We start from the raw sequence: 27,850 nt of genomic DNA on the forward strand, positions 1-27,850 counted from the left end.
CTGCGTCCTTCCCCGCCCCAGAGGCTGGCGGGGCCGGCACGGAGCCGCTCCCGGTCCCCCGCTCCGCCGCCTGAAGGGGCCGGACGCAACGGCTGCGCCAAAGGGTCCACTCGCTGCTCACGTGATACCCGCCGGGCGCGCGGCGCATCGAGCCACGCCCCCTCCCCGCCTCCCGGCCCCACCCCCGGCTCCCCGCCGGCCCAACCATAGAGGAGCCTCCGCGCGGGGGAGAAAAGACCAGAGGAACCATAGAGTTGGCGACGGCGCGCTAAAATCCCCACTTCCGGAGCGCGGTTCTGCGCGGCGCGACAGTCGCGCTTTACGGCGTGCGCGCCACTCGGTCCCGGTTCAAGATGGCGGTGGGGCCGCGGCGGCGAGGAGCGCGGGGATTGTAGGGGCCGCTGCAGCGGGAGGGAGCCGGGCCGCCCCTCCCCGCCCCGGCCGGGCGGAGGGGTGAGAGGCGCGGGAGCGGGATGGGCCGGGAGGAGGAGGAGGAGGAGGAGGAGGAGGAGGGAAGCAAGGAGAAGGCGGCGGTTTGCGGTACCGCCTTCTCTTCCTCCCTCTGCCGGGGGAGGAGGGGAGGCTTTCGTGTGCCTCGTGGGAGGCTTTCTGCCTCGTTCCCTAGTGGCCAAAAAAATCATAAATTTAGTGGTTGTTTTTTTCTCCATCGGCTGTTAGCTTGTTGCGTTGAAGCTCTTTGCTTTGTGTCCTAAACGGATTTTGGATCGAGGTTTCAGAAGTTTATTCTCTTTACCCTTTAAATGTTAGAAATCTGGGAAATGCGGGGTGAAAACGTAACTCCAGCCTCTCTTCGGTGAGCGGGAAGCCTAAAGCAATGATAGCATCTTGCAAAAAAATCAGTGTAATCTTATAAGTAGGAAGTATGTTACGGGTGACCAGAAATCATGGGGTGCTCTTGCTAACAGCAGGCCAACTGTGAGCATAACCTGGCAGCGTGAGCCATGAGCAGAGCTCTGTAGATTTTTACTAGTCAGTGCATTGAATGTGTTCAGTTCTTGGAGCTTGCTAGGATCCCCTTTTCTGAGGCCTTGAAGCACTAAATGAGGCACTGTGCTTAAATTATTTTTTAGGGGCTAAGGGGAGGCACGTGATTCAGTGGTTTGAAAGTGGCATCTTCTGCAGTTAGGGAAGAGGAATGCACGTGGTGGCTGCAGAGAGGCAGCAGAGAACTTCGGACTGAACTTGTTAATGCTTTCACTTTGGTCGTGATCTGTTTGGATGCAGTATGGTGACTAGAAAACTGCATCCCTCCCAAATTTCAGAGGGTGCTTTAGATTTTGGGATGGAATCTGTTGGATGTTGTGGGGTGGGGGTTTTTTGTTTGTTTGTTGGTTTTGGTTTTTTTTCCTGGTGGTGTTTTGGCAGGCAAGTAGGGATGGAGGTGGGAGGGGGAGACTAGAGCTGTGAGAGAGGCAACATCCCTCGCTGGAGTTTGGACACTTACGTAGTCTTCTGTAAGTTGAAGAAATGTCTAAAGGCAGGAAATAATTCTTTCCAGAATAACATTTTCTTCTCTGGTCATCAGCACAGCTTGAAATAATAGTGACGGAGGTAGAGAGCATAAGGGCAGTGGTATAGCAGCGTTCTGTGGAGAGGAGAAGATGACATGGATGTGTGTGCAGAACACTTGTTGGTGGATAAAACGTGTGCTGGGGAGAGAAATCAAGGACAGCTTAAAAGCCTGAGGAAAAGAGGAAATTTGTGGGGAACATTTGAAATAGAGAGGAATAGAAAGATAAAAATTGACGAGCTTTTATGAGAGTAAATGAAAAGCTCTGATATGCTCTTAGAAAAACAGAATGTGTGTTTCTTCCTCCCCTGTGCACTCTGTAGTGTAAACAAGAAGCTTCTTGGTACAAGTATTGGAGTGAATAACAATCTGGTTGATTAGTTTAAAGTAGGTACTTAGTAAAGTAGTAGTAAGTAGGTAATTAAATAGTAGTACTTAGTTAAAGTAGGGTGATTTTGATGTGAATGTCTGAGCTTGTAGTAGGGTTTGAGGACCTCACAAGTGTTTGAGGTTTTTGAGAGAGCAACTCGGCTGATACAGAGAGGAGAAATAAGCATACTCAAGCTACTGGTGCACAGGACCTGAAACCATGTCATCTTTTCCAGGTATCTCTCTCTTTTTGAATTTTTTTTTTGGGAGGCAGAAGGAAAAAAGTCAAAATGGGGCGGAGATCTACATCATCCACCAAGAGTGGGAAGTTTATGAATCCCACGGATCAGGCCCGTAAGTATCCATAAAAGCTAAGCAGATGGGAATGGGGGGGGGTCCTAGGGAAGCAGATAAAAAGCTTTCTCTGAGGATAAGATCCTCACTTCTGAATCAGAATTGAGTTATCTCAGTTTTGGTTGGTGTAAAAACTTCCTGAGAAGGCTGCTTGCTTGCGTCCTGTTGTTTCTCTGAGTATTTGCCTCTTAGTTTTTACTGTAGTTACCAGTGTTCAAAGGTCTTTGTGCTTAGCTGTTGGCTAAATTGCAGGCTGCAGTAGTTAATCTGTCTGAGGCTAGGATTTCAGGAATATGTCAAATTTTGCAGATGCTCTGGTTAGATGAGGGAGTTGTTGAACTGTGTTTTTTCCTTTTGGTAACATGCCAGATGTTGTCAATGCTAAGCAGATAAAAAAAATCCAGAATTCCATGGTGAATATGCTTTATTTCAGATGCATACTCAATGCCTACATGTTTTTAAAGTGCATTGTCAGTTGTTGGCTCTATTTCAGCTTCTGGGCAGCAATCCTTTCATGACTGCACACATCACTATGACTTTTGCTCCCTGTTGTTCTTTTTTTGTATAGAAGCACTCCTGATTCTGGAGACACAAAGACTGTTATATCTCCTTTTCTTGCTGTATCACACACATGAAATAGGAATCTATTTTCTCTCTCACTGGGAAGATGGGTTAAATGATTTACAGTCTTTCTAAAGTGAGTGAACTGTTGAGAAACAGCACTACTCTTGATGAAGGAAAGGTTCTTCATGGAATTGATTGTCTTTTTTGTTATTTTCTTTCTTTTCCCCTCCTATCTAGGGAAGGAAGCTCGGAAAAGGGAACTGAAGAAGGTAAATAAAGAGATCAGTAACGTTTACTTGGCTTTCTCTGTGCTATGTATCATGTCTGTGATTGTAATGGGCTGTGGCTGATGAATAGACTACAGATGTTTGGTTAATATCCTAAGACAGACTTTGGAAAGTACAGTCGAAACAAGTAGTTTAAGAAAACGGACAGAAATCTTGTTTTGAGTAACCATATCTCATCATCTACTATTTTTTAAGTTGTGGTGATTACAGCCTTTTGAAACATTATTGTAAGTACTTGGGAAGTAAAAAAAAAAAAAAAAACACCACAAAAAAACCCCACACCAAAAAACCCCCCAACAAACCCACAAATAAACTATCTGACTCACATACTTTTTAGCCTGTTTTACTGTATACCTTTTGTCAGTTGGTTTATCTTCTTGATTGTCTGTGTCTAAATTGGAGTGAATGAATTACAGAAGCCTTTTTAAATAGCAAGATAGTGGAATTAAAATTCTAAGAAGTTTTAATTACCTTTGCTGCTGATGTGTGCCATGGTTAATATTTGCAGGGCATTTTGAGGTGCTTTTTCTTGTGCAGACTGCGAATATTGAGAGGGGAGTATTTGGTACAAATGTTCTATCTCTTTTTCCTGTGACACTTTTCTCATCTTCTTGATCTCTCATCTTCTTAGAACAAAAAGCAACGAATGATGGTACGAGCAGCTGTACTGAAGATGAAAGATCCAAAGCAGATTATCCGGGACATGGAAAAATTGGATGAGATGGGTGAGTGAGAGGTACCAGGTGTTGGACTTAGGCAGTGGTTTATGTAGATGCATAACATAGTTTTAAGGGACGACTGGGAGACTAAAATAGAGTAACCTTTTTCCTTTCCTGTTAGAAGGGGAGATTCTATGAATAATTTGGGACTGATTATGATTTGAGGTGATGTGGTGCCATCAAATATGACATTTTTTTCAAGAAGATGGCTGATAAAAAGAATGAATAGTGTGCATGTTAGTAACTTAGAGTTGAAGGAGGGGATTGGCATAAGGCTGAAGACTTCCTGAAAATAGGGATTGGAAGTTGTTTGCTTTGAAGTTACTTCATTCGTCACAGTTGTGCAGTAGAGTAACTTACAAATTTTTGGGTTGTTTTTTGCTGTCTCGGATTAGAGTTTAACCCAGTACAGCAGCCACAACTTAATGAAAAAGTGCTAAAGGATAAACGCAAAAAACTCCGTGAGACTTTCGAGCGCATCTTGCGACTCTACGAGAAGGAGAATCCTGACATCTATAAAGAACTGCGCAAGTTGGAAGTGGAGTATGAGCAGAAGAGATCACAACTCAGCCAGTATTTTGATGCTGTCAAGGTAATGCTTATTATATTTCAGGCTTGTAACCATGGTAATGTATACTATTTGTCTGCTCGTTAGCAGTGACAGTTATGAAGGAAGGGAACTTTATAAGAGACCAATGTATATGTTATGTGGCCCATATTAAGTGCTTATATTAATTTGTGTAGTATCTCCAGTTACAACATTTCAGTGAGGGCAGCATGGGGGTTGTCAAGTCTGTATTTGTCTCTGATATACTGATTTCATTCAACATGAAATTACAGGGGAAAGGGAAATTTATGTCGCTAATCAACAATATCAGAATTTGTTTTCTGTATTAAAGAGAGCGTGAGCCTGTGATTGTGCAGTTGCTATTTCTGTGAACTTCTACTAAATCTGTTGCTGGAAATAATGAGAATCCTTTGGCATTCCTTTAAAGAGGTTTCTTTGTAGTTCTTCCCTACCATGATGGAGAACATAATGTTGCCCAAGTGCAAGTGTCTGTAACATGTTTTTTTTTTTCCTTTGGAATGTGCAGCAGCCTCCAGTTTGTGCCTTCTGGATACTTAAAAAATACAGGCATACTTGTCTGCAGCCTCTTCACTTTGGGTACTGAAGGTCTAAAGGGAGATAGAAACCTGACTGTGTTTTGACTGAAATACTAAAGCCTTTCATGGGTGCACTGCATGTGCTTTGTTTTGCATTAAAAGCTTTTACTGTTGATTTTTTCGCAAATGTCTTTCACGGACTGCTGCAAGATAGTGTGTCCTTAGAACAGACACCTTTAGCAAGTGATGGCAGGTCCCATGTGTTCTGTACTCTGAAAGGTTGTGTAGTAGCTTCTGTGGGAGTAACCTATTCTCTCTTTTTTTTTTTTTTTTTTTTTTTTTTTTTTTTTCCCCCCCAGAATGCTCAGCATGTTGAGGTGGAAAGTATACCCTTACCAGATATGCCACATGCTCCCTCTAACATCCTCATACAGGACATTCCCCTTCCAGGGGCCCAACCACCTTCTATCCTCAAGAAGACATCAGCCTATGGGTAAGCAGAAAAAGAAACTTGGAGGAGAAGTAAAAAAGGAGCACTCTTGTTACTGGGAAGTAGCTAAGGGTAGAAACAGAGGTAATATTGACTAGCACAAATCAGGAATTCTGTGCAAGTGAAATGTACTTTCTTTTAACAAAGCCCTTTTTAATCTTTCCCTGTTATTACAGATTTTTGTTTAAATTATTTTGAGTAATGCATTTGTCTTTCTGCATATCAGTAAAAATTAAAGCCCTGCCACTTTGAACATAAAGGCCCCTTAAACTGCCATATATGCGTTCTTTTGTCTTGCTAGTATATTCAGTTTAAGCTCCTAGTTTACCTATTTATCAGATTTCTTATTCTAGTACTAGTTCTCTCTATTTCTTCCTGAATAGCCTTCTGTTTTCAGCAACTTTGTGGTTATTTCATTCTGCTTCTGTGGTGGCATTCAATTCTTGCCTTTTTTTTTTCGGTCTTCTCTTCAGTTGCCTCCTGGGAAACTTGCTTTTGTCTGATCTTCAGCAGTCATGTCTTTGTATGAGGCTGTAAACTCCTTGGGACAAATATACTCTCTGTAAATGTTCATGTTTCTTTTTAGAAGGATGCTGGGTAAGCAGTGATGAGAGAAGGCTAAAGAATTCTCTTAAGTGTGTGTTTGCTTTCATTTGTTTGTGTTCCTACATTTCTCGTTTCCTTTCTTATTTCCAGGCCACCAGTTCGGTCCATTTCTATACTTCCTCCTCCTGGGCTTGGTATTCCACGTTTACCTCCAGGCAGAAAGCCCCCTGGACCTCCTCCAGGGCCACCCCCACCTCAAGTCCTACAGATGTATGGCCGTAAAGTGGGTTTCACCTTGGAGATGGCTCCTCGAAGGCGAGAAGAGGAGATTTCTTACAGTTCTGAAGCAGGTAAGGACTTTCCTATTTCTGTCTGGGGTTTTCCTTGACCTCTCTGTTTTGCTGTGGATAGTACTGCCATGAAGGTAGTGTGCCCTAGACAAAGTATCCTCTGGACAAAGTATCCTCTGGGCAATATGGGTGCTAATACTACTTGTAGTTCTTAAGCAATTGCATCTCTGAGGTGATTCTGGTATATTTCATAATCTCTGAAATTTTGTTATCAGCTATATTTTTAAATGTTGAAACTTGTAATTACAACTTTCAGGTACTTTTTTTATTCATTAGGTTGAACAGGTTGGATGTTTTCCCATGTAGTCTTAACAGTGCTGAAAGATTGTACACATTATCGCTTAAAAATTCCCAACCATTCTCAGAAGTCTTCCTTTTTCAAAAAAAAATCCACCAAAACAACAAGAAAAACTCCAACTAACCCTGGTATGCATTTGCTGGGAGGACCTAGGTCCTCCTTTTCACAGTTACTGTATCATCCCTAGAAACTCTTGTGAATGGGTTGATCGGCTTTACTGCATACCAGAAAGCATCAAAGTATTTCAATGGTGGGTGATAGCTGAATAGAAATGAACTAATGAGTTGCAGATAGGAGTTGCCTTCATTTGTTTGCTGTGCAAGTTAATAATCTGGTTAATCGTAAATCTTACAAATAGACTTTCCAAAATATTCTTTAAGAAGACATGCTAAACAGTAAAGGGTTGACAATATGCCCAGGCTATTGCTAGGGGGATTTTTCTAACTGTAGACATACACTGGTGTGAAAGAACATTTTGTATTTCGAGTTTATGCATTTCTTAATACTTTGCTTCCTGCAGGACAGCGAGGGCATGATGACGATATGTCCAGTACCAGTGAAGATGAAGGTTATCCTGAGGATATGGATCAAGACAAGCATGATGAGAGTAGTGATGATAGTGACAGCGATAGGTCAGATGCAGACAGTGAAGGCGAGGACTTCCTGCATCGTGATAATGACAAGGAGAGGGAAGGTGGTGAAGAGAAGAAACCAGGTATGATGGGAAGTTATAGATTGGGAGTTGATTTTTTCAAAAGAGAAACAGTACTTAATAGAGTTTGTGTCTCTTTTTCTGACTCGGGGGAAGTAATTTGTTTAGACAGCTAACTCTGTTCTAACTCACCTAAATTCCAGCTGAAGAATTTTTATTAGTAAACGGATCAGAAGGAAGCTATCTGTCAGTGAAGCGTCTTTTCAGATGGACCTGTTTTGTTAAGAGCTGAGTTAGCTTAGTAAGGTCGCAGGCCATTTTTCACTTGAAGTATTGAGTTCACAGGGTACCATACAAAAATTAAGCCTCAGTGTGAAATATACTCACTCTTCAGTGACTTGAACAACTAAGACAACTAAATTTCATACTACTAATGCATTTGGATAATATTTTTTTCTTAATTGCTTGGGGGAGACCAACTGATAGAGAGTACTATGTTAGCAAAACTTCAAATAGTAACGCCAGTGTTAACCCTTATGTAAGGAGCATCATTATGTTAGAATGATACGTTATCCATACCAAGCAGAAGACTTAAATCTATCTGATTTTTATTATTTTCTTCCCACCTCCTGCCACCCTTGCCCATGCTTTGCTTTCCCCAGGTCATAGCGTACGGTTTGCAGACATGCCTGGGAAGTCACGAAAAAAGAAAAAGAACATGAAAGAACTGACTCCACTCCAGGCCATGATGTTACGAATGGCAGGTGAGTGAGATGGATATATTAAGTGGAGATACGCCATTAAGCTTCCAGTTAAGATTTCTCTGATAAGCTTACTTTGCACAGTTTTTACTTTATAGAGTAAATATTTCACTGTCATAATGTAAGATCTTCTAAGAGTATAAGCTGTGGTTAGGTATTTGTTGGGGTTTTTAAAAATTATTTTTAGTCTAGTAGTGTGTGTGTTTTGCATAGCAGAGTTGAAGTTATAGTAGCGACTTACAGGGTTTTTTGACGTACTGGGATTTTTTCTTCAAAGTTTTATGTTGGTTAACTTTTAAACAATTGCTCAAACGAAATATGAACCTCTTAATGAAAAAGAAAGAGTGAGATTGGCTGTGGGCTCAGCCTGTAGCCTGTAAGGATTCGTTCTCCCTAAAATACCCTTTTGCAGAAATAAGTTAATGAATAGAGTGAAGATTTTTTTTGTTTCTTTGTTTTAGAAAGACACCCCAGTATCTTTCAAAGGCGCTAGAGTTTCTTGGATATGGGGATTATATTTTTTTTTTTGAGGTCGTGTCCCTATCCCCATTTCCTCCCTGCCCTCGCAAACTCCCACAAACCATAGATCAAAGAGCTGCAGTTTGGATTGATAGTAGAAGTTTCAGCTCCTACAGGAACACACAGCTCTTGGTGGCAGAGCTCTAGCTAGAACTGTGTGGGTTTTTTTATTATTATTATTTTCTGTTTAACAATAAAATGTGGTCAGTTTTCTTTCCTTTGAAGTAAGGTTTATCTTTCTTTTTATTCTTTTTTGTGTGCTCAGGTTTCTCTGATGTTCACAAAGATATTACCTATGGACTTATTTTATAAGTATGTCTCCATTTTCAGGTCAGGAAATTCCAGAAGAAGGGAGAGAAGTGGAAGAATATTCAGAAGAGGAGGAGGAGGAAGAGGAGTCAGAGTCTGAAGAGACGTCACAACAACAAGAGCAACAACAACTCAGTGAAGAAACTCTTGCAGAGTCTGGGTCATCTACTGCAACCTCTCAGACACAACAGCAGCAACCGCCTCCACAGCCTGTTCCTCCATCTCAGATACAGGCACCTCCTATGCCTGGGCCACCTCCACTAGGACCACCTCCAGCCCCTCCACTGAGGCCCCCAGGCCCACCCACTGGCCTTCCTCCTGGCCCTCCACCAGGTGAATACTTGACTTCCTCTGGTTTGAAGGATGCAGGCACTTGGTACTACAGACAGTGTATCAGTTTGGGAGCTTTGAAGCTGCAGAATGTGTTGCACATGAGGTATGGGAGCCTAGTGTGGTAATTGCCAAGACCTGTGTGATTTCTTCTGTGGTCGGTCTGTTGTTGTTGTACTGTGCTTTTGAGGTGTCAGGCTCCTGTAGCTGTAGTCACCCTGATGGGCATTGGCTTGTTTGTTAGCACTAACACTGACAGGCAGCAGCGATGTCAGTGTTGGGGTATGAAGAGCGAGGCCTGGTGCTGTGTGCCTCTCCAGTGTTGTGTGTGGTTTTTTTTTTTTGTTTTTTTTTTTGTTTTTTTTTCCTCTTGTGTTGTTCTCTTCACACCCTACCCTGAACAAGACATGCGAAGCAGGTTTGGGAGCCACTGCCTAGCTGTCGGCTTTGATGGGGTTTTGTGTGTGTTTTTTTTTTTTCTTTTAACAAGCTGCAGTGTGAAGGCTTCTGCTGTTCTACCACCTGAATGTATTTCAGTCATGTTAGGGAAGAAACTTATCCTCAGATGAAATAAGTACTAAATTTGAATTTATGACAATATTGGACTACCTGGAGACTATTAGCAATGAGGCCCATCAATAACATTTTTTTCTAGTGTATGGTTTTTTTGAGGGCAAACACTTGAGCTTTTTTGATTTAGAGAAAGACGTAATTTATTTTCCATAAGTTAGTGGGGTTACCATATAGCTGAACTGGATAACAGTAAAAAGCTGTTTTATAATTAAAAAAAGTGTATAAATCTGTATCTTGAGTTCTTATACTTACACTGCAAAGATCAATAGTTGGGCTATAGCGAGGGGCAGTATATACTATGATGTATTTTATTCTATATGGGTACGTTAACAATGTGATTTTTTTTTTTTTTTTTTTCCAAGGGGCATGGGAGGAGAGCAAAGTTCTTTCCAATATCTTCCCCACAGTTTTATTTGTGGTATTCCCTAAAGGGGGAACCTCAAACCTCAAAAGAATTACTTTCAATAGAGCAAAACTACTTACTACTTCGCAGGCCAGAAGGGCAATCAAATGCCAGAGTGAAGAATTCTTTCACTTTTAGCTGTTTAGATTCTAACAGCCTTAGGTCTGTGGTTTCATTACATGGGGAAGAGCCCTTTTTATAAGTGAGAGAAGACACTTCACTGTTTTGGAGAAACTTTCCTCTAAGTCTAAAATCTGCTGCCTCTTTTTGAGATTTTTTTTTTTTCAGAAGATCTGTTTAATCTGGCAGCTGGCTAGCATTAGAACAGCTTTTAAGTTCCTGTTGAGGATCTTTAGTATTAGATGATGGGATAGTTTTGGGTTTTCTTAACCATGAACTAAATTTCTCTTCATTTGTGTGCGTGCTTTCAGGAGCGCCTCCGTTCCTGAGACCTCCTGGCTTACCAGGACTGCGTGGGCCTTTACCTCGACTTCTGCCACCGGGCCCTCCACCTGGGCGACCACCTGGCCCTCCCCCAGGCCCCCCACCAGGTCTGCCCCCAGGTCCTCCTCCACGTGGGCCTCCTCCTCGCCTGCCCCCTCCTGCCCCACCGGGTAAAGTATTCTGTTTGCTTCAGAACCAAGTCTCTCCCTGGTTTATTTTCCCTGTTTTTGCTGTGGTGACCAAGCCAGGAAGTATAAGTGGTTACCAGTTTGTCTTTGTTCCTGTCTGTGTGGATGCATTGTGCTGAATCTTTTTCTGTGTAACAAGAAGTAATTCCATACTGCGCTGTGTAGTTTGGTAGCAAGAAATCTGTCCTCAAAAGGGGAATTTCACAGTTTAAACTTCTGCTGGACTGTTTCTGAATAACCCCAGGGTGTTATAATGGTGCTCCACTTAATGAGTTGCAGATAAGGAGATTTTTTTTCGTGCATGGTCATACATTTCTGATGTCTCTGAAATTCCAGTGGGATGGATTATCAAGAAACTTTACTTTCAGATTATAACTTGAAAATTTGAAAGGGAGCAATACACAGGCTCCTGTAGCCTTCAAAGTCTGAGGATCAGCACCATTTTCAACCCAGCATTTAGTGCAGGGTTGAAAATCTTTTTTGTTTTTTTTAAAGCCAGTGATGCTGCATGTTGTTAGTTTTTTGCTTTGGTTTGATTTGTTTTCCTTCTTGGCTTTCTAAGCCTGTGCACTTTTTTGACCAAACGTTTTAAGACTCCTAGGTGTGGAGTCAGCTTATGCTTTCTTTTCTTCTTACAGGCATCCCTCCTCCTCGCCCAGGCATGTTACGGCCACCTCTAGTGCCTCCATTAGGACCTGCCCCACCTGGGCTCTTCCCACCAGCTCCCATTCCTAATCCTGGGGTACTGAGTGCCCCACCCAGCTTGATTCAGCGCCCCAAGGCGGATGACACCAGTGCAGCCACCATTGAGAAGAAAGCTACGGCCACTATCAGTGCCAAGCCGCAGATCACTAACCCCAAAGCAGAGATCACTCGCTTTGTGCCCACTGCCTTGCGAGTGCGCCGAGAGAATAAAGGGGCTTCAGCTGCCTCCCAGAGAAAACAGGATGATGAGCCTGCTCTCCCATTAACCAAAGCTGCCCCTAAGGCTGGATCATCTGCCCCTATCTCTGTACAGACAAAGGATGACGTGTATGAAGCCTTCATGAAGGAAATGGAAGGTCTCCTGTGACCTGTCATAGTCCTAGTCAGCTTTCCTGCCCCTCTGAATGCAGATCAGACCACTGGAGAGGGAGGAGAAGGAAAGGTCCTCCTGCAAGCAATGAAAGGGCTTGCGTGACAGGGAATAGTTCCCTACCCACAGGTTAACTTGCCAGTATGCTCTGAATAGAGACTGCTGCAGATGAGGCGTGGCTGGGGACCTCCTTTCAGAGCTAGCATGTCCACTTGGTGGAAGGAAATTACAGTCAAGAAGGTGATGCTGCTTCCCTCGAGTCCTTCCCCTTCCTTGGAGGGAGGTAATGGTACTCTGGGGAGGGGGGGTGTGGGAGTGGGGGGTGACTATGCTTTGCCTGAATCCTTGCACATCCTGAAAGCTCTGGTGAGGGTAGTGGAACGGGTTTTTAAGAAGCCGGAAAAGTGTTTGCAGCATTTCATACGCATATGGTTGTCCCATTTTTATTTTCTGTACTGTTCTTTTCTGTAAATATTTTATAATACTGTTTTTTTTTTTAGTTGCAGTGAGATTGATCGATCATTTTTCTTCCACGGTAGTCAGGGAGGTAATTTGTTGCGTATACTTGTACACTGGAATTTTGCACCCTGTCCCCTTTATGGTCATCTTGATGGCTTTTCATCAGCAGGGGAAACTTCATTTTGTCTTGTGAAAGACAATAAATGTTCAGTGTATCAAAATACTGGTTTCCTTGTGATTTGTCTAAAACTAGCATATAGATGTAAAGGGGGAAGGTTGTTTGCTGGCCTTGGGGGAAGATAAGAGGCATTCTGAACCTCAGAAAAGAAAAGCAATAGCTACATTATAAATAATATATACTTTTTTTTTCAGCTGAAGTTCTGCTATGTTCTTGTTTTTAAGGTCCTAAACATCCCTTTTGGCCTTTGTTGGTAGCTAGTAGAAGCTTAAGTCCTCAAGTACTACTAATAATTACAAAAATTATTTCTTTTATATACTCTTATTGAAAGGTTTACTTCATATCAAGCCTCAGATACCCACTGGATGCATTTTGGACAGACTGCCTTAAGTAAAAATTGGTAGACAATTTTAATTCTGAGAGCTTGACAGATCATTTTACTTGTGGAGAACCTCTGATTTCAAATTCTATGAAGTCAGTGATTTTAAGGTGCAGATATTTTTAAAAATGGACTTTCACATTTCCAGCTTAAAAAAGCATTCTTTTTCTATTTTGGCAGAAGTATTCTTTTAGCTTCATTCGCTATACTGACAGAGCCAAATATTCCACTAACCTTTACTACATGCAAGAAACAAATCTTTATTCTCATTTGAAACAGACTGCAAAATCTCCTGGGATCTTGTAGACAAATCAGTTTTAAGACCGGTGGGATCAGTTGGGTGGGCAGTAAGTCTTTCCCAAATGAGCTGCTTCTCCAGAGAGAGAACTGCATTTTTGAAATATTTAAGTTGTGTCTGGAATGCTGAATGGGAGCACAAGACAAATACTAGTAGTCAGCTATTTATGTAGGTGTCTTCATCCTGTTTAAAAAAAAAAAAAAAAAAAAAGGGTGTTGTAAGTATGATAGAACATAAAAGAAATATTGACAAAACTTTGTTGTTCCTGTTGCAGGGCTTGTAGCAAGGGTGTTAGTGATTTTAAAAGTGAGTGCTCTAACAATATATCTGCAGAGAAAAGGACTCGGCACACAATTCAGTATGAATCAAGCATAAGCCGTTTATTACAAAAAACAAGCCCCTTTTTCTAACATATTTGCTTCCATATGTGCAGCCAGGCACTGTCCATGCAAAACCCACTTGGTCGCCCCGCTTCTACCACACGCTGTCCACGCTCCCCCCTGCAACCTCCCATTGGTCAGTCCTTTCACCATTCCCCTGTGCTGTGACATGATCCTGCAGGTGCCAAGTCCGGCACTGTTCACAGTGATGTCTGCGGTCAAGTATGCAGAGGCTCTGTGGGAAGCACACAGGAGATTGGCCTGTGGCTCAAACTTGGAGAGCTTGTTGGCTTCAGCTCTTGATTCTTTCCGTTAGCTGTAACAATATCCCCCAACATATATCAATTTCCAGACTGGTGGGTCTTTCGATTTTTAGTAAAGAGAATTTATGTTAAGCTGCCAGACTAGTAGACATCCCAAACAATACCTTTAGTTGACTATAAGCCTCAGACTTAACTGAATACTCAATGTTTCGAGGTTAAATCTGTTTTAAGGAGAGAAATTACTAGCTACCCAAATGTACACTTGAAAACTTTGTTTCTGTTTTTGCAAATTCTGGACACAAAAAAAAATAGGTTTGTACAACAGCTGTCTTCCTCTTTCAGGAGTTAATTGTTGTTGTGTCAGTATCTTCTTTTTGTTGTTGTTATATTTATGGGATATATTCTTTGTATTTTAGCTTTTAAAAAATGCTTTTTTATCTTTATTCATTAATAAGTGAAATGTGTGAACTGTGATTTTTGGGGGAAGGGGCATCATTGTGGTAGCTCTGACCATGGGTTTAATAATAGTATTGACCCTCCCTCCCAGGAACCAGCCTGAGAAGAGGAACTCTATTCTGGGATAAGGACTTCCCTCCCCATCACATTCAAGGTTGAGAAAATCTCCCTGGCAGCCCTGTGATTACATTAGTGACCTGTAGGAGTTGCTTGCTTCATTCTGCTCCTCCAGCCTGATTTTTTTTTATGTTGCTTTTGCCATATTCTCATGGAGGTGAGCCACCTTTTCTTCCGCTGGGATAGAGTGAGTACTTCCCTGTTGCTGTACCTATCCTCTTCGGACTGAGGTAAAAGGATTTGAATTTGCTAAGTGTTTAAACGGGCTCAAAAAGGGAAATTTTGTGCACAAGGAATGCGTGTAATATCAGAGAGGTAATTTCTTCACCTTGCCTGGAGTGAAAGGGGTGTGGGGGGTGGTAAAGGAGGTAGGTAGTCTCCTACAACTGATAGACATCTAAGATGGCTTGAGGAAGGGAAGGGGAAAAAAAAAAAAGAAGTGGGGGTGAGGTGGGAGAGAGTGCTCCTGAAACGGGCTTTGAGGCCATATGGAAGAGCTGGATTTGACAATGCAAATCATCCACGAGCTGCAAATTTTTTTTCTGGGAACAGTCCAAAGGCAGGGTGCCTACTGCCTTGTGTGGCTGTCATATAGGAGGCTTCTCACATTCTGTTGTGATTTTGGTTTTGGATAAACACATGAGGTTGGGAGCTGTTGGCTAGCTGGGACTGTGTGTAGAAACTGGCTGTGCTTGGGGCTGATATTGCATCTGATTGACTGGAACAATGGTTTGTCTTTAGCTAAGTTAATACAGAGGATTTTTTTTCCTTCCTTACCTTTAACACCGTTCTAAGTGGAAAAAGCACAAAGATGTAAACTTCCTGTCACTTTTATCAAAGCAATGGGAACTGTGGATGCCCTGTCTTCAATCCATGCACTTAAGCAAACGTCTGATCAGCCATGCAAATCACAGATTGTAGCAGAAACATCAAATCTAGCTTTGAGGCTGCTGACAACCTTTTCTCCCCCAGCATCAGAAATGATTGTAAAACTATTTCACTGCTGAACTGACAACACTTACATCAGCTAGACTAATTTTTCCCTTTATTCATGTCTTATCTTTGGTCTCTGGTAATGACAGAGTGAGCAGAATCCTTAAAAAAGAACAGATCAATTAAATTTGTTTTGGCTGAACATCCATCAAATTCCATAAGGTTTTGTGCTTATATTTCTATCAAGAGGAAGTAGGAAAATGGTCTCTAGTATCTGTACTGTGCCTCAGTACCCTGCCACCAGTCAAAAAGGGTTTGAATAAGAAAGTCTGTGAAATAGATACACATGTATGTATCATACTGTTAGTTTATTTACTGAGGGAGAGTTGGATCGATTTTTAGTATTTAAATAGAAATTGCTTTGTTAGAGGGGAGAAAATAACACAATAGAAAAGCTTGTGGCATATTCAAGAACAGTTTCAACACAGCCTGTGGAAACAATTACGCATTTCACAGAATCAATCAGGTTGGAAGAGACCTCTGGGATCATCGAGTCTAACTATTGCCCTGACACCACCATGTCAACTAGACCATGGCACTAAGTGCCATGTCCAGTCTTTTCTTAAACACATCCAGAGATGGTGACTCCACCACCTCCCTGGGCAGCCTGTTCCAATGTCTAATGACCCTGCCTAATTTACCTTATGATGCCACTGGTCATGGACACAATCCTGTAACGCCATCTTCTCTACAACTCCAGAACAGATGTTCTCAGCTCTGGACAACTCGTAATGTAAACTCAGGCCAATTTGTTCTCATCTTTGTATTGTGGTCATACAGATACTTGGGATTCTTCTCTGTGATACCACCTCCATTTTATGGTCATGTTTTTCATCTGTGGCTCTGAGTAGTGTTCACAGAAGAAAAAGTTATCACAGGGAAGAAAGGGGCTGGGAAGGGACTGAGGCACAAAGAAGTGATGTGACTTGCCCAACGGATCAGTGAAGACTAGTGATGGTGTAAAGATGGAAATACAGAAAGATTCCTGAGATTAGTTAATTTGGCATAATCCGTTTAATCACAACACTAAGGAAAGATGCTTTCTAAAGGTCATTGAACCTTCAGAACAGGGAGCTTGTCTTGGTTGCCCAGACATAAACAAGTTGTGACAGTACTTTCTGTGTGCTACGGAGTTCGTTTTATTGCGCCTTGTTTGTAATCCTTCTGCCATGACTGGCAAACGCTGAATCAGTTTAGATCAGAATTCCTACTATTGTACCCTTCTGGAAAGAAGGATGTGGTTCTCTCTTGCTCTCTGACTTGCAGAATTTAGATGAAATGTCGTCTTTTGGGGTTTTCGTTTGGATTTTTTTTTTGTGTTTTGGGGTTGGTTTGTTGGTTTGTTTGTTATTTTGCAGGCTACCATGGCCTCATGGGAGTCATATCTTTGTCATTCCCTGAAATACGACAATGCTAATATCCAGGGTAAGCAGTGTAGTCTGGTACCCACAGTACTCACTTCACTGTAATTTTGTGATATCTATGTCATAGGATCTGGGATGCATTATAAAGAACCACAAGTTTGAGTACAAAAGCATCAAGGAGTGAAGATGGGAACAAAAAAACCACACAGAACTGGCATTTATGGAAACAAAAGAGCAGAATTCCATGCTCTGGGGAAAACAGAGAAGAGCTAGCCCTGCCACACTGGGGTAGCAGAAGGATATGGCTAAGTCCAGAGCACAGGCTCCTTCATTGCTTTAGACATGCTAGAAATGCATGGATGAAAAAGATGTCAAAGAAGAAAGAGAAACCGCACTCTGGATGTGTTTAAGAAAAGACTGGACATGGCACTCAGTGCCATGATCTAGTTGACATGGTGGTGTAAGGGCAATGGTTGGACTCGATGATCCCAGAGGGTCTCTTCCAACCTGATTGATTCTGTGATTCTGTAATTAATTAGAGCGAAGGAGCAAAAAAAGAACAGGAATCTCTTTGTCCGTAAGACAAGCTCAGACCGTACCAGACAAACATCCTAAATCTTAAAGTTAATTCAGTTTATCGGTGCAGTGAGATATTCCCTAGTCTGAATAAAAGCATCACAGCCTGACTTCTAATGCTCTGTAGAACAGCCTTGCAAATACTACAGTATTAGTTTGATTCCTGTAATAGTTGAGTGATTTGGCTCCAGGAACAGAGAAATTTCCTGTGTTACATGTTCCTGCCTAGTTTCTACACCTATCAGCAGTGCTGGGTTGCAAATGTTCATACCGAAAGGACTGTTTCTATTTTGCACTAATAATTTTTTTTTAAAGTAATTATGTAGCAGCATTTCTGAGGTTCTAAACAGAGGACGCTTTCTAAAACGACAGGGAGGGCACTGGCAGAACTTCCTTCCCCCTCTTCCTGGGAGGCAGCTGCACGCCTCTGCTCTCAGGCTGGCAGGGACACGTTTCCCTACAAGACGCCCGTCTGGAGCGCGTCTTGGAGGCGGTGGCGGCGGTGTTGCTCGGCCGAAACGAGCCACGACCGGAGCCGAAGGGAGTTTGCACCCCGCCCGGCGATCCCGGCCCGCCCCTGCGGGGTCAGCGCGCAGGGAGGGGCAGCCGCCTGCTCCCCCATTGGGTGCATTTGGATCCGCAGCGCCATTGGTCGCAGCGAGCGAGAGCTCGCTGCAGCCAATCAGAAAGCAGGCCGGGGCGCGCGGGGAAGCTATAAAAGAGGCCGGGCGCAGAACACAGTAACGCGCGCTTTATGTAAGTTTAGGCGGAGGCTGATAGAGGAACGTCGGGACTGATGTCCGGCCGCGGGAAGCAGGGCGGGAAGGCGCGGGCTAAGGCCAAATCGCGCTCGTCGCGGGCCGGGCTGCAGTTCCCCGTGGGCCGCGTGCACCGGCTGCTGCGCAAGGGCAATTACGCGGAGCGGGTGGGCGCCGGCGCCCCGGTGTACCTGGCGGCCGTGCTGGAGTACCTGACGGCCGAGATCCTGGAGCTGGCCGGCAACGCGGCCCGCGACAACAAGAAGACGCGCATCATCCCGCGCCACCTGCAGCTGGCCATCCGCAACGACGAGGAGCTCAACAAGCTGCTGGGCAAGGTGACCATCGCGCAGGGCGGGGTTCTGCCCAATATCCAGGCCGTACTGTTGCCCAAGAAAACAGACAGCCACAAGGCAAAGAGCAAGTAAAACAAACCTGAGGAGTGTTCCTACCGCACAAGTAACTCAAAGGCTCTTTTTAGAGCCACCCACTTCCTCATAAAAGGAGCTGTAGATCTTTCTTAGAAAAAAAAAATTCAAAAAAGATGTTGTGTTATTAATCATAAAAGTAGATGTTTAGCATAAAAAAATACCCAAGAACCTAGATGTTTAAACAACTAAATTTTAGGCTTGCAAAACAATTAGTTAATTGCTGATAAATACATACTAAAAATGAGGTTTATTCACTATGAAAAGGCTGGTGGGGGCGAGAAAGGCACAAAGTTGAAGGTTATTGCAAGGCGGAACCTGCCGCCCTATCAGGCCTCTCCTGAGTCAGCTTAGCCCTATGTGAAGTTCATGTTAACTCACTGACGTCTTTAAAAATAACCCTGTCCCCCTCTAAACACCCTTTTGATTTACACACCATAGTAATTTTTTTTCATAACAGGCATTCAGAATTATTAATTTTTAATACAGTTTTCTCATGGCTTTGTCTGAGCTCCTGTGCCTGTTTTTGCCTAAAAGCTGAGCAGGTTTGAGAGCCCTTTGTCATTGCTGGACAGGCAGTTTGAGGTCAAAAGGACTGTTGCCAGTGCTGATTCTGCCTTATATATAGTGCTGAACATTACCATAAAGGTGTTAAAACAGAACAACAACAACAACAACAAAAAAAATCAGTGGTTATAGGTCGATAAACACATTTTAATAATTATCCATTTGAAAACATACATAAATTACTTGATTCAAAACATTGTATAAAATCTTAGTACCCCTGGCAGTTAAAATAGCAAGAGGTAACATGCAGTTTACAGGCCTTTAGAAAAACAAAGGACTGTAGGCAATAATGAAAGTATCAGACAATCCTTGTTTTCATTTTTCTCTGAAAAATAAAGTGTATTTTTTTAAAAAATTTGTTTAAGTGTGATCTTGGTAAAGTGCAGATAAAGAGTTTCCCCATCTTGCTAGCAGCCAGTCATTTTAGCATAACAGATACATCAGTTGGAGATGTTATTTTTAATACTACTTCCAATGCAGGAATCAGTCACTGGACAGTAAAAAATGGAATATTTCGCAATCTGCTGTGACAGGGGTGCCCTAACTGATAACTTGAGCAAGTTTTTTCCTGGAGAAGCATGGAAAAAAAAATCAGCTGCAGAAGTGTCTCGTTAAGAGAATGATGACTCAGATTTTTCACCAAACTGGATCAAAATAAAAACACAGCTGGATTATCAAGCAATAAGGCACTGATTATAATTGTTAACAAAACCTGGCCATGTTAAGTTCTTAGGTCACATAATTTATTAGGAAAATATCTATTTCTGTAGGAGAGCACTAAGGAACAGTGTCTGTATTGTGCACCCTGAGCAACACAGTACAAGCTGCTATGCTGTAAAAAGTCATCTTCTTCTGGGGCACAAACAGCCCTTCACAGGACTTTAATCTGCTTCTTGCCTTGTTGCATAATGCACTAATTTAATTTATTTTAATTATTTTGAAAGGGGTAAAGGATTTGGGACAAAGAAGCTAATTTCTAATCTGTATTCAGTGCTCAAGATGAGCCTGTGTTACTTCCTCCTCTTTGAAATCAATTTGCCATTAAAATACCGACTCAAATCCTTGATTTTCAGTTCAGATTAAGAGAAGACCCTTTAAAGAATAATAATTAGTTACTTTGGAGATTTAGTTGCCCACGTCGCGGATTTTATTTAGAAGGAAAAACAAAAGTTTCTGTCTCCCGAGGTCTGTCCAGGTCCAAGACTCAGGGTTTATCGCCTCTTTTTTAACTCACCCTTTGCCTCTGCGAAGGGAAACTTTGCCGAAGGGAACAACAGTCTCTCTTTCCCACGCCGCTGCGAAGTGGGGGGGGGTTGGTGGCAGAAATTCTGAGAAAAAGAGGCTTTTTTGACTCCTAAGAAACACAAAATGAGCGGGGAGAAGGGACCTTTCTGCCGTGCAGCGGGGCGGGCGCTGCAACGCACCAATCACCGCGCGGCTCCTCGCTATAAATATGAGGCCGCCGACTTGCTCCAGGCCCAGTGGTTTCTCCTGATTCGTGGACGACAGCTGCCGATATGTCGGAGACCGCGCCTGTTGCTGCTCCCGCTGTATCTGCTCCAGGAGCAAAAGCTGCCGCTAAGAAGCCGAAGAAGGCGGCCGGCAGCTCCAAAGCCCGCAAGCCCGCCGGCCCCAGCGTCACCGAGCTGATCACCAAGGCCGTGTCCGCCTCCAAAGAGCGCAAGGGGCTCTCACTCGCCGCCCTCAAGAAGGCGCTGGCCGCCGGCGGCTACGATGTGGAGAAGAACAACAGCCGCATCAAGCTGGGGCTCAAGAGTCTTGTCGGCAAGGGCACCCTGGTGCAGACCAAGGGCACCGGCGCCTCTGGGTCTTTCAAGCTGAACAAAAAACCGGGTGAGACAAAGGAAAAGGCAACCAAGAAGAAGCCTGTAGCCAAACCGAAGAAGCCGGCGGCCAAGAAGCCTGCTAGCGCTGCTAAGAAGCCCAAGAAGGCGGCGGCGGCGGTGAAGAAGAGCCCCAAGAAAGCCAAGAAGCCGGCGGCTGCAGCGGCCAAGAAGGCGACCAAGAGCCCCAAAAAAGCTGCCAAGGCAGGGCGCCCCAAGAAGGCAGCGAAGAGCCCAGCCAAGGCGAAGGCGGTGAAGCCCAAAGCGGCCAAGCCCAAGGCAGCCAAGCCGAAAGCGGCCAAGGCAAAGAAGGCGGCGCCCAAAAAGAAGTAAAACGACTCAGAAGAATATTAGAGTCTACTCATTTAAATAAACCCAAAGGCTCTTTTAAGAGCCACCCACTTACTCTCAAAAAGAGCTGGAACGCTACGTTAATTGTAGTAGCCAACCCCGAAACTTTAAAAAAAAGTTGTTGGTAGGCATTTATAGTGAAATATGAGTTACCGTAGTCGAAACACACGCGATCGGTGCAGCCTCCGTGGGACACCCGGGCTTCCTTAAAGAGGAGGTGTGTGTTCCTACGTGCAATTCAGGAGCCCTGCGATAGCAGCGGCGCTTGCTCCGCCCCTCGTCATTGAGCGGCGACAGGCGACGGACCAGCGATCCCCCCACCTCCGCTGCCGAGCCCGGGGGAGTTTAAAAGTCCCGCGCTGGGCCGGGATTGGCCCCTTCCGCCCAGCCGGCCCCGCCCCCCTTCACCGCCAGGCCCCGCCCTGTAGGGCGGTGACCCCCTCGCCGTCCCCCCCAGTCGTTCCCGGTGCCGTCCCCCGGGCGGGGAGAGAGCGAGCGCCTCTCGGTCACGTAAGGAACCGCACCGGCCCTCCTTCCCCTTCGCGCGGGCTCCGGGGCCGGGTGTGTTCGGGGTTGGGGGGGCGGGAAGGGGGGGTGGGTGGGGAATAGATTAGGGATGTGGAAACGTACGTGCCGTGCCCCGTCTCGGGCCCTCGCCCCGCAGAGAGGGGCTGTCCAGAGCCCAGCCTCTGCAGAGGGCCCCGAGGAGCTGTGGACCTCAGCTCCAAATATTTCCAGCCCCCGGCTACCTTTGCACATCACCGACAGGCCCCAGCTTCCCTCCCGTAACTTTTTTTAAAAAAAACAAAGAGAACCAGCTCCTGGGCAGTGTTGTTTTAAGCTAGAGAAGTCTTCGTAGAAAGAAATCTCTGTGTATTACGTAAACCGAGTACGGACAGCTACCTCACTGAAAAAAGGGGATGGGGGGGCAGTGGAATGTGGGGAAAAAAAGAAACTAAGCTACAAGCACACCTAGAAGACTTACTTTAGAAATTACTTTCAACATATGTATTAGTCACTAAAAGAGACAGAAATAATTTATTCTTTTATTTTACAGGTATAGTACGCAGAAAGGGAGTTCTTAACAGCAGCCAGGATTCTCTACCGGACATATCAAGCGAGAGGAATTAAAACACTTTGAAAACAAAAGACAAGATACCTTCCCACCCACAAGACTTCTAGGACAAAGTTGCTGCTGCTTTTTAGCCACATTCAAGACTAGAGCCAGTAGAAAAATGTACTCTTATTTAAAAGTTTTTAACAACCAAGTGTAACTAACGGCGAGCACAGGCTGTTGGCCGAAAGCCCTCCACGCTTCAAGCAGTTACATTTTAGCTACCTAAAGAAACAAGTACTTCATTTTCCAGTTACATGTAAATGAACAGGCTACTTACATACCTCACAAGAAACAGTAATTCAGCCCTTCTACTTGAAAAAATAGGTGGCTCTTAAAAGAGCCTTTGGGTTAAAACTGACAATCTGAGACGCTCTACTTGGAGCTGGTGTACTTGGTGACAGCCTTGGTGCCCTCGGAGACGGCGTGCTTGGCCAGCTCGCCAGGCAGCAGCAGCCTCACGGCCGTCTGGATCTCCCGCGAGGTGATGGTGGAGCGCTTGTTGTAGTGCGCCAGGCGCGACGCCTCGCCCGCGATGCGCTCGAAAATGTCGTTAACAAAGGAGTTCATGATGCCCATGGCCTTGGACGAGATGCCCGTGTCGGGGTGCACCTGCTTCAGCACCTTGTACACGTAGATCGAGTAGCTCTCCTTGCGGCTCTTCTTGCGCTTCTTGTCGCCCTTTTTCTGCGTCTTAGTAACGGCTTTCTTAGAACCCTTCTTGGGCGCGGGGGCGGACTTGGCCGGCTCAGGCATGACGAAAGCTCCCGGGCTGCTCTGAAGCACCGGAGTACCCGATAACACAATTACTCCCGTATTTATAGGGGCCTTATGCAAATCTCTGGTCTCAGCTCTCAGCGCTTCTATTGGATATCGTGGCCAGTGACGTTACACCACGTACGAACGGCTTTGTAATTGGTCTTTTTTTAAATGCCACGCTAGTATTGGTTAATAATTCGAACGCCACCAGCCAATCACAATAAGGTCTTTCAATCCCACAGTTGGGTAGCGAACCTCGTCCTCTGCTGTCTGGGCTCGCCCCGGAGCGTACGGGCTCACCCGCCTCCTGCAGCTGCCCGCTCGGGCGGCTGTGTACGTACGAAGTGTAGTTATCGGTAATTTCTCCAGGAAAAAAAAAAAAAACACTAGAGAAAATTGCAAGCTGTTTTGCTATTTTTTTTTTTTCCTTCAAGAAGAAGTATAGCTGCATGCTTCATGTAAGAGCCTGCATTTGTAACCACCACATGTTAAATGTAAAAGGGAAAAAAATACAACCAGAAAAGATACAGAGGCTCTGGAATACTAAGCTTTGTTAATTGTGTTTGAAATTAATTCTTCGGGCCCACAGAACATGGCTTGTTTTTCAGGACTTTAAATGAAATGGAAGTTCTTATTTAATTTGTAAGTTGAAAGAATGTGGACGTCTTATGGGATGTATTAAAAGACTGGATTAATTTGTTTAAGTCAAAACCAACATATTCCGGTAATAAAAATAAATTGTGGATTTAAGATTGAATTTTGAATTTATGGTGAATCACAAATTCTGGCTGTTTTCTTGTTAAGTTGACTTAATTGTGCAAGAAGAAAATAAAATTGTTTAAACAGACTAAAATGATTTTATGGCATTAGGAATTCTGACGTGCTAATATTTTTTTATATAATAGAGGAAGTGTTGCTTAATATAGTATTACCCTGTATATTTAGAAAAAGGGTAATATTTAAAAAATTTTAATTAAAATGCTGTGTTGCAACATTATAAATTACAATTATAAATTCATTCATCAGTAAATTAAAATGCTATAATCCACTTTTAAATGGATAAACTTAATTTGTCATTGGATGACAATAAGACCAGATAACTTGGTATCATATAGCTAGTGCTATAATGATGCCATTTCTTTTTGGAACCCTTAAGGGCCATTCAAAGTCTAGACTTCCTTGGTATCAGAGGAGACGGATGGCATGGGACTATACAAGAAACCTATCTGGCATAGGTAAATGTAGTTTAAGGTGGGTGAGACTGCTAAAGTCACAACAAACTAATTGTTCAAGGAGATTTGTAAGGGTAGTGAAAGAGATTCTAGATACTGGTACAAGCAATAAAAAGATCTGTCACCTTGCCAGGCTGGTATTGCTTCCCCTTTTTTTTACCTTGTACATTGCTGGGCAGAATTCTGGATGCACAAAGATTTCCAGCCTACATCCAAAATAGTGCTGTCTGAAGAAAGGGAGCCAGGTGAGGAAAGTGTGGGAGCTTTCTCCTTCCCAGGGAGTAATGCTTGCTTGAAAGTGTTTCGGCTGTGCTTAACACAAACTGGGGAGACAAAAGCAGCCACCGATGTTGAGGAGAGCAGCTTCATGCTGTTTCTGTGATGCTGTGGCTCTCTGGTTTCATGTCCACCCCCCACCCCAGCCCTGCTCCCTCTCATCAGGAACAGGGATGAGGTGGGGGCTCATCCATCTCCGTTTGCTCTGCCCCTCCCCACCAGCTGCCAGTAGCAGCTCCATCAGCCTGGGGAAAACCTGGTGAGGCAGGAGGGAGATGAATCTGCCCTTTAAGGAGAAGAAAAGTAGTTCTCTCTTCTTCAGCAAAGCAAGAAGAGAAGCAGGAGTGGCCCATCTCTAGACATTTAACTCCCCACATGTGCTGTGAAGCTGATGACTTTCTTTTGGCATAAACATTACCTGGAAAAGCAGTTCACTGAGAACACCTCTGCCTGGTAACAGGAGTTCTCTCATGAACATCTGTGAAAGTCCATGACTTGACATGCTACTCCTGTGGTGCAGGATCTCCAGTTTTGTCTCCACAATAGCAGACAAAGACTGATGCTTTTGTTACACTGCTCTGGAAGACAAAATGTAGAATAATACAGGGCAATCTCAGCAATGTAAAGTCCATAGACCCAGAAAGCAGAGGCATTAAAAACAAAACAAAACAAACCCAAACACGGAAAAACAGCTTCTGCAAACACCCCCCACCCCCCCATGTTAATCCTTTTAAGTCTATTGTTCAGTTCCAGACAAAAGTGACAACTGATCCAGGTCTTAGAGATTTTTAGTTCTAACAAGTTTTGTAAAGATCAGCTGTGGAGTAGAAAAACATTTTCCGTGGCGGAAAGGTAGCTACTGTGAACTGAACAGCTACTGCTTGTTTTTAGCCTTCCAGCCGAAAAATGTGTTAAAACACCCACAAAACCAAAACCAAACCCAACCAAATAAACAAACAAACAAACCCCAGTAGCTGAATAATAACTGAAGGCCAGTCAGTCCTGGTGTAGTGTGGTTGTGCGTGATGCTCCTTCACAAAGAAGTACAACCAGAGAGTGCTCAAGACAAAATAATTGGGGAGAGGAGGAGGGAGAGGGTTAGGAGATGTTTATAAAGGAAACCCAAGTTCTTGGAAAGAACTGATTGTGGAAACCTTATCAATAATGGCAGAAGACCTGTGTATATTGCATTGTTTAGACAGTCAGAATATATGGGAAAGGAATGCAGACATTCATATTTCTCTCAACAGTCTAAAATAACCATGTTCACTAAAGGAAGCGGATGGGAACTTGTTCACATCTAGTCACCATCATCCATCCCACTTCGACAACAATGGAGTTTCCAGTGACTGACCAAGGCTTTGGAGCATGCAAAAGAAATACTCCTTCAGAATCAGGAAACCTAGGTCTGATGAGAGGGAACAGAGAAATGTCTTCAAGAATAGCTCCAGAACAACTCGAGGATGTCAGAGCTTGAAGAAGTCACCATCCTATAGCATGTTACCAAACTGTGGGAACTGTGGGACTGTTTTTTTTCCCCGGTGGGTGTATCTCCTCCAGGTGAACACACTGTGCTACAGACTAACAGCTTTCTCCTGTTCAGATAACTGTTCCAGCTGGAAGCTTCTAGTAGGCAATGGGAAAACATAAAGGCAAAGCTGCTGTTAGTATTTTGCGACTACAGCTCCTGTGTGAGTGCTACATAGATTTTTCTGAAAAATACTCTTTCTTATTCTGAAATCTCCAGTTAGAAATATAAATTTTTTTTTTATGTCTGTGCTTATTGCCTACATGGGCTTCCAGAAAAAAAAAAAAAGAAAAAGAAAATTATGAGTAGTGTCTTGGCTTTCATTATCCCACCTTCTGCAGCCTCTTCAGCCAGAAATGCTGGAGAACCACCTATTTGACGAGGGAACGTCAGGTACCTGAGTATTATCTTGGGCTTACAGAGCACACCTTGCCAATGTCAAAAGCTCCTGAAAAACAAACCAACAAAAAACATTAAAAAAGTAAAAAAAGCAGAGACAAAAAGACTGACTTTTAAGAGTAGTAGGATAAGTGTTGGAGATTTAGATTGATTTCTGAACATTATTTCATTTTAGTCTGGTATATTCTTCTGTGTGGAATACAGATAAAAGGACCAAAAAGAAGTCACAGGAAAAGTTATAGAACAACTAGATCATCAACAGAAGACACTCAGCACAAAGCATTCAGAGTGATTAGAAATATATTGATGATAAGGCACAACTGCTCAGCAGTTGTGATGATTTAAAAAAATTTCTGAAGTGCGTGATGCACCCTAGAATTACATTTGACAAGTCTGGTTTTAAGGTTATAGGTAACTACTGTAGATCTTTTACATGGTGAGACTGAAATATTAAACGTAATTATTATATGCTACATACTTTACCATCTGTTGCTGCAAGTTTTCTAAAATTGTAAGTTACTGAGTGTTGCTGTTACCCAAAGACCTTGTAACTACTTAGAGAAACAGTAGATATATGGGTCACATTTCTACAGCATAAAATAACTGTACTGAAAAAGCCATAAAAGGGGGAATAAAGGGGGGAAAAGAAGTTGCCACGCATTTTCCGAAATAAATGATGTTTGGAAAGTTCAGATTTATAAAGGTGATTAAGAGGAGGCAACTCATTAAAATGATGTTTTCTTCCCTCCGAGTGCAGATTTAGACTACAGTTTGTAACAGTGTTTTGTGTTCGAAACTATGTGAAGAAAAAACAGCAAAAGAAATACTTAGAGATATTATGTATCAATAAAGAGTAAGACCACCAAAATGAACAAATGTGTGAACCAATTTTTAAAAGCACCTGAAGCAATCCAGGTTTTTTTCATGGGTACATTTTTTTCAAGAACAAAATTAGAAAAACAATTTCTTCGACAGCACCTCAGTTCCATAAACATAAAAAAGCCTCGTGGCCACGCAGTTAGAGACCTGGAAGATACAGACTTAAACCGATGGAAAAAAACCCCACAAACATATCATCCCCACGGAAAAAAAAAAGAAAAGTAGATTAGTAAACTTACTCAGCGCTCATTATAAAACAGTTGATTTACTTAAACAGAGAGACCATCACGCCGACCCGTCCCCCCGCCATGCCCGGCCCGGCCTTTTGCTGGAGCGCAGCGAAATGGCGGCGGCGGAGCGCGGGCGGGGCGGGGCGGCACCGCGCG

The 27,850-nt window shown here is 43.5% G+C and overlaps 4 protein-coding genes across 4 annotated transcripts; 3 read left to right on the forward strand and 1 right to left on the reverse strand.

The window, feature by feature from the left end:
* The first annotated feature begins 325 nt into the window (after window positions 1–325).
* WBP11 (WW domain binding protein 11) lies at window positions 326–12,546 on the forward strand. Its single transcript, XM_068400986.1, has 12 exons — window positions 326–453; window positions 2,137–2,254; window positions 3,056–3,087; window positions 3,737–3,830; window positions 4,220–4,416; window positions 5,288–5,421; window positions 6,115–6,314; window positions 7,133–7,327; window positions 7,927–8,028; window positions 8,875–9,186; window positions 10,591–10,773; window positions 11,430–12,546. Exons 2-12 carry the CDS (start codon window positions 2,191–2,193, stop codon window positions 11,861–11,863), a joined length of 1,947 nt encoding a protein of 648 aa, XP_068257087.1. The 5' UTR covers window positions 326–453; window positions 2,137–2,190; the 3' UTR covers window positions 11,864–12,546.
* A 5,544-nt stretch (window positions 12,547–18,090) lies between these two features.
* Window positions 18,091–18,588, forward strand: LOC137663679 (histone H2A). The gene has a single exon (XM_068401140.1). The coding sequence runs from the start codon at window positions 18,126–18,128 to the stop codon at window positions 18,513–18,515; it is 390 nt and encodes a 129-aa protein (XP_068257241.1). The 5' UTR covers window positions 18,091–18,125; the 3' UTR covers window positions 18,516–18,588.
* A 1,980-nt stretch (window positions 18,589–20,568) lies between these two features.
* LOC137664392 (histone H1) lies at window positions 20,569–21,341 on the forward strand. Its single transcript, XM_068402351.1, has one exon. The coding sequence runs from the start codon at window positions 20,600–20,602 to the stop codon at window positions 21,257–21,259; it is 660 nt and encodes a 219-aa protein (XP_068258452.1). The 5' UTR covers window positions 20,569–20,599; the 3' UTR covers window positions 21,260–21,341.
* A 968-nt stretch (window positions 21,342–22,309) lies between these two features.
* Window positions 22,310–27,831, reverse strand: LOC137664210 (histone H2B 1/2/3/4/6). Its single transcript, XM_068402059.1, has 5 exons — window positions 27,704–27,831; window positions 26,519–26,634; window positions 25,077–25,236; window positions 24,543–24,705; window positions 22,310–23,513 (listed from the first exon to the last, which is right to left on the reverse strand). The coding sequence occupies exon 5, from the start codon at window positions 23,145–23,147 to the stop codon at window positions 22,767–22,769; it is 381 nt and encodes a 126-aa protein (XP_068258160.1). The 5' UTR covers window positions 23,148–23,513; window positions 24,543–24,705; window positions 25,077–25,236; window positions 26,519–26,634; window positions 27,704–27,831; the 3' UTR covers window positions 22,310–22,766.
* Between the last annotated feature and the right edge of the window lie 19 nt (window positions 27,832–27,850).

Source organism: Nyctibius grandis, chromosome 5, assembly GCF_013368605.1.
Source record: "Nyctibius grandis isolate bNycGra1 chromosome 5, bNycGra1.pri, whole genome shotgun sequence".
Classification (NCBI taxonomy): domain Eukaryota; kingdom Metazoa; phylum Chordata; class Aves; order Nyctibiiformes; family Nyctibiidae; genus Nyctibius; species Nyctibius grandis.

Excerpts from the sequence above, each read along its gene's own strand:
- WBP11 (XM_068400986.1), top strand. The coding sequence starts at position 2,191 with ATGGGGCGGAGATCTACATCATCCACCAAGAGTGGGAAGTTTATGAAT. Across the intron at positions 4,417-5,287 it reads AGTATTTTGATGCTGTCAAG|AATGCTCAGCATGTTGAGGT; the intron begins GTAATGCTTATT and ends TTTCCCCCCCAG. Across the intron at positions 6,315-7,132 it reads TTCTTACAGTTCTGAAGCAG|GACAGCGAGGGCATGATGAC; the intron begins GTAAGGACTTTC and ends TGCTTCCTGCAG.
- LOC137663679 (XM_068401140.1), top strand. The coding sequence starts at position 18,126 with ATGTCCGGCCGCGGGAAGCAGGGCGGGAAGGCGCGGGCTAAGGCCAAA.
- LOC137664392 (XM_068402351.1), top strand. The coding sequence starts at position 20,600 with ATGTCGGAGACCGCGCCTGTTGCTGCTCCCGCTGTATCTGCTCCAGGA.
- LOC137664210 (XM_068402059.1), bottom strand. The coding sequence starts at position 23,147 with ATGCCTGAGCCGGCCAAGTCCGCCCCCGCGCCCAAGAAGGGTTCTAAG.